The following is a 5,833-nucleotide window of genomic DNA, read 5'->3' on the forward strand; positions in this document are numbered from 1 at the left end:
TGTCCTTTTGACATGTTTGTTGCTTTAAAGGTGTGCCACTGACACAGAGCAAATTTTGGTTCTGATCTCTTCACAGTAGTTCTGAAATGTGAACTGAGTTCTGTTATCTGTAATTATATAGTTTGGACTGCCAAACCGCACTACCAACCCTCGTATGAACTTGATCGTAGCTGTGGCGGTGATCTTCCTGACAGGCTCAACCTCGATCCACTTAGTGAATTTGTCGATTGCCATGAACATGAATTCGAACCTCGTGCGGCTTTAAGGAACGGTCCCACGATATCGAGCCCCCAAACAGCGAAAGGCCAAGAGAGTGATATGATTTGTAGTGCTTGGGCTGGTATGTTGGTATGTTGGCTATAGTACTGATATGACTCATACCGTTTGACCAGCTCGCGAGTACCCTAGAAGGCCGTGGGCCAATAGAATCCTTGCCAGAACGCTTTTTCGATTAGAGTGCGGTACAAAGCGTGGTTGCCACATATGTCTCTGTGGATATTAGAGAGCGTTGTTCTCCCCTCTTTCCAAGTGATGCAATTCAGTAAAAGGATGTTGCTCTCTCGGCGATAAAAGCGTCCCTCTATGAGGAAGTATCTGCAGGCTTACCACGTGACCCTTTCTGCTGACGTATCATCTTTAGGGACTGCTCGATTCTGAAGGTAGTTCAAGATCTGATCCATCCAGGTCATACCCGAATTAAGTGGAGCAACGACATGATGGCCACCGAGGTCGACGACACTGAAGTAGGCGTTGCCCCTAAATGTGTTGCCTCTAGTGCTCTATTTTCATTCGGAGCATCCCCTTCACACACGACTTGTGGGGTAGCTGTGGATGGTCGTGTGAGTCTTTCTTCAAAGACTCTGACCTGGACAGTTTCATGAGAAGAAGCTAGATAGGTCAGCTCACTAGCTAGGAAGTTGTCCTTACGAGGGATATCATTGACCTCGGAACCGATAAATTGTCACTCTAGTCTTCTCACTTCCTCGAAACCAATAAGGTGTCAGCTCAGAGCACCTCCGCTCTGCCCCCTTCGCTGCCCTTTCCTCCCTCTCCCCGATCGCCGCCACCGCCGCCTCCTCCCCGTCGCCCCCGCAGCCGTCCTCCACTCCCCCACCACCACCTCCTCCCCCGTCACCCCTGCAGCCGCCTCCTCCCACGTCGCCACTGCCTCCTCTCCCCTCCCGCCTCCTCCTCCTCTCCCCATTCTTGGACGTGGCCACAAGTGTCCGATGCGTGTCGCGCCGTGTCTGACGCGAATCGACGCGCGGGCGCGGATTTTTTTTGGACACACGTGTCCAGAAACACACGGCCTTCCACGCCTTTTTTTTCTTTGTGGGGAATCAGCGTTGTATATTTTTAAAATAAGTTATCAAGAGTATCAAGTTTTTATTATTTCCGTTGGCTAAAAGAATTCGCTCAATCTGGTCTCGCGCAAACTGGTCATGTTGAATTGTATGTCCAATAATTGTGCTGCATCTGAACTCAAATTTCATTTCATATATTGTATAATTACTCGAAATAGTGTTAATCGCAAGCAGATAACTTTTATCAGCCTTGTGCACTACGAATAAACTGCGGATTAGATTAGCATGTCGTGCAGGGAAGGAGATCTTATCCAAAAAAGAGTCCGAGAAAGGAGATGGAAAACGATGAGTAGAGTAAATCCTGTTTACCAGTGCTATAACGCTAAATTCATATAGGATTTAGACTTTACAGTGTAAAATAAAATAGTTAAAATATTTATTTTTGATTTAAAATAAAAAATATATATAAATAAATATCTACTCACAGCAGCTCTAGAATTTTTAATCTTTACCAGCTCTAAATTCCGGCTAGATTCTAGCGTGGAAAGGGGCAGTTTCGTCATTCCGCAGCGCTCTGCTATTGTTGGCGTGGAGGCCCCCGTCCCCAGATTCTTCTGCTCACGCACCCGAAATCCACACCTCACAAACCACGCAACGGAAGCAGCGGCCCACAAAAAACACGCGCAGGAGGAAGCGCCCCCCTGTGCTCGCCCTCATCCTCTTAATCCCACGGATTCGCCGGGTTAATCTCGCCAAGGTCGAGCCTTGACGCCGAATTCGTGCTCTGCAGCTTCGATTGCCCCCAGCGCGCTGCGGCTTCGTCTGTAGCGCGGGTTGATTAGTTGGTTCTTGATTCGACTCTTGTCCGGGAAGCTGAGACTGCGAGCTCGTCCAATTGGCGTCGCCAAGGTCGGATTTTCGACGTCAAATTTTAGGTCTGCTTCGTAGGCGGCAGCGGTTTCGGTTGTTTTCTGCTCGGAATTGCTGATTGGAGGGAGCGGCTTGATTTGGTAGTTCAGAGGCTGCTCGGCTCCTGGCGACCATGTCCGTGCCGGCGATAGTCGTGTACACCAGCCCGCCGGGCGCCGTATACGCGCCGCCGGAGCTCGAAGCGAGCTCACGTGGATCGGCGCCGTGCGCGGCCGCGGCGTCCCCGTCGCCGGGCAGCTCCCACCGCCACGCGGCCGTCGCCGGCGGCTTGTCCTGCCTCTTCTCGTCCCCGTCCGCTGCTCCGCGCGCCACGGCGCACGAGGAGCTCGGCGCGCTGTGGCACGACAGATCCGATGAGCCGACGGTCGCCGGCGGTGGGGGTTACTCCTACACCCAGTCGTCGTCGCCGTTCAAGCTGCGGGACTATCTCCATCGCAGTCCGGTGTCGCTGTTCCACAGCCCGGCCTCCTCGCCGGCGTCCAGGAGCCCGTCGGTTTCTTGGCTCGCCGGCCGCGAGCGGGGACGGCTCTTCTCCAGCTTCGTGCGCAACGCGCTTGGCTCCTGCATTGACTACGCGCCGGTCGCCAGCCTGCCGCTGGGCGTCCCCGCAGCCGCTGGTGTGGACGCCGCCGAGTTGGCCTTCGAGCTCGACGAGAACCTATCCGAGGCGGAACCGTCATGCGAACCGTACGCTCGTGACCTCCTCGCCGGCGCCCAGGCTCGCCACCTCATCTTCCACGACGAGCTCGTTGTCAAGGCCTTCTTCGAGGCTGAGCGGGCACACCGTGGCCAGGTAAAATGCCAGTCCCCTGGAAGATGCAGGAAAGTCTAATATTTACTCTTGATTTAATTTCCGAGGCATCTTGTATTTATTCTTGTGGGATTTTGTGCTTTGGTTGTGTGATCAGAAGCGGGCGAGTGGTGATCCATACTTGCAACATTGTGTGGAGACTGCTGTGCTTCTGGCCAAAATTGGTGCAAATGCGACGGTAGTTTCCGCCGGTCTTCTTCATGACACAATTGATGATTCGTTCATGGACTACGATCATATCTTCCGGATGTTTGGCGCTGGCGTGGCTGATCTTGTTGAAGGGGTATGCACCTTTTGTTTACTCGATCTTGGTCATTCTTTTAGATGGATTGGGATAACTTCCCATGTACTAGTAGTTTACTGAAGGTTTTGGCTGGATCCGCTGCTAATTATTCGAATTATCTAGATTATCCTGTTTTATTTCTGAAGTCAATCGGTCATGTGCTCCTTTTGCTTAACTTATTAATCGCTTTACACTAAGTAAGCTGAGTCCTAAGTTGCCCGAAGTCTAATGACTTGACCTAGGAAGCTTCTATCCCGAGCTACTAATTTGTTTATTAGTCGTTGCAATCCATGACGAAGTTTCTGACCAAGTCGAACTAGCTAGCCTATTTTTTAGGCTTTGTTTTGTTAATATTATTTGTTCTAAGTTCTAACCTCACAAGTTGGACATACTTTCTAAACTCATTATCAAGAACTGATACGAGAAACACTGCCTGTTTCATGTACTCAGCATTTCCTGTACGTTTTTGGTACAGCCTCCTAAGCTTTTCATCAGCATCTTTAATCAAACAGAAAACTACACCAGGGGCCTGTTTTAGCCTCCATTATCTATGAAATGTGAAAACATGACTCAAGTGTGGATTTTCTCTTCCTGATCCCTGTTTGTCAGAATTTGAATCGCTGTTATATATCTTATCCTTGTCACATAAATTATGAATTCTTATACAGCAGTCTTTCCTTGTTTTCCTTTATGAATACATCGTCCGTACCATCTTTTTGGTAGTTTTGATTTCAAAATTGTGTTGCTACCAGCTCATGAATTAATATTTATTTGTTCAGGTCTCGAAGTTGAGCCATTTGAGCAAGCTTGCTCGGGACAACAATACTGCAAGTAGGACTGTTGAAGCAGATCGCCTGCATACAATGTTTCTTGCAATGGCTGATGCACGAGCTGTTCTGATAAAGCTAGCAGATCGTCTGCACAACATGAAGACACTAGAAGCTTTGCCTTTGGTCAAACAACAAAGGTTTGCTAAAGAGACTATGGAAATCTTTGTGCCTTTGGCCAACCGATTAGGAATTGCTACCTGGAAAGACCAGCTGGAAAATATTTGCTTCAAACATCTGAATCCAGAGGAGCATAAGGAGCTTTCCTCCAAGCTTGTGATATCTTTTGATGAAGCACTTCTCACTTCTACTCTAGATAAACTGGATAAAGGTCTCAGAGACGAGGGCATTTCATATCACAATCTTTCTGGGAGGCACAAGAGTTTGTACAGTATATACACCAAGATGATAAAGTATGTCAAAGCTCTTTTTGCTTACATTAAATGACTTCAGTTAAATGGCTTATACAGTTGACACTCACAGGCTCACAGCACCTACTCTTAACTGTTCTTGTGATGTCTACAGGAAGAAATTAACAATGGATGACGTCCATGACATCCATGGCCTGCGGCTCGTCGTTGAGACAGAAAAAGATTGTTATCAAGCACTTGACATTGTCCATGAACTGTGGCCCCAAGTTGCTGGAAGATTCAAGGACTACATATTGCATCCGAAGCTGAATGGGTATATAGAACAAAAAGTTTATCAATTTTTTGAAATCTGTACTGGTATCTTTGCTAATTTACTATACTTACAGGTATCGATCATTGCATACCGTCGTCATGTGTGACGGTGTCCACCCATTTGAAGTCCAGATCCGAACAAAGGAAATGCATCTACAGGCAGAATATGGATTTGCCGCTCACTGGAGATACAAAGAAGGTGGTTGCAAGCACTCCTTTGTACTCCAAATGGTGGAATGGGCAAGGTGGGTGCTCACATGGCAATGCGAGGCAATGAGCAAAGAGCGGCCCTCAGCTTTAGGCAGCTCTGTTGGAATTAGGCCACAATGTCCTTTTCCCCTGCATTCAGAGGATTGCCCCTATTCTTACAGCCGGCAGTGTAACCATGAAGGTCCCATATTTGTCATCATGCTTGAACATGATAAGGTAGGTCTCATCTTCTGATCTCATTCCAACTTATATTACCGAAAATAATTCTGCAATAACAAAACTGTCATCATTTTTGTTTCTGACAAAATTATATCTGTAACTCAGATGTCTGTCCAAGAGCTCCTCGCAAACTCGACTGTAGTTGATCTAATGGAGCGAGTTGGGGCCAATAGTCTGAGATGGAGCCCTTATAGCTTCCCATTGAAAGAGGAGCTGCGACCGAAGGTGAACCACAAGCCAATAAGCGATCCAAACCGGAAGCTCTGTATGGGCGACGTGGTGGAGCTGACGCCTGCCCTCCCACATGAGTCGCTGACCGAGTACCGGGAGGAGATCCAGCGCATGTACGAGCGGGGTGGGTTCGCCCTCGCCACCACCCCAAGAAGCTGACACCGCCGTGACCATGCTATGTTAACCTGTTGTACAATGCCCTGTAAATATGAAACTAACTAGATAGATTTGCAACGCGTGTTGTGTGGGGGCCATTGTAGTCACGATTGAACAACTGATAATTAAAATTGAAAATGAGAAAAAATACTAACGGTTTAAATTGAAATGATTTTGAA

General features: G+C 48.1%; 1 protein-coding gene across 1 annotated transcript; it reads left to right on the forward strand.

Moving 5' to 3' along the window:
* The first annotated feature begins 1,906 nt into the window (after positions 1 to 1,906).
* Positions 1,907 to 5,833, forward strand: LOC133898894 (probable GTP diphosphokinase RSH2, chloroplastic). The gene is made up of 6 exons (XM_062339702.1): positions 1,907 to 3,027; positions 3,143 to 3,328; positions 4,108 to 4,568; positions 4,681 to 4,839; positions 4,913 to 5,264; positions 5,373 to 5,833. Exons 1-6 carry the CDS (start codon positions 2,347 to 2,349, stop codon positions 5,655 to 5,657), a joined length of 2,124 nt encoding a protein of 707 aa, XP_062195686.1. The 5' UTR covers positions 1,907 to 2,346; the 3' UTR covers positions 5,658 to 5,833.

This window comes from Phragmites australis, chromosome 18 (genome assembly GCF_958298935.1).
Source record: "Phragmites australis chromosome 18, lpPhrAust1.1, whole genome shotgun sequence".
Classification (NCBI taxonomy): domain Eukaryota; kingdom Viridiplantae; phylum Streptophyta; class Magnoliopsida; order Poales; family Poaceae; genus Phragmites; species Phragmites australis.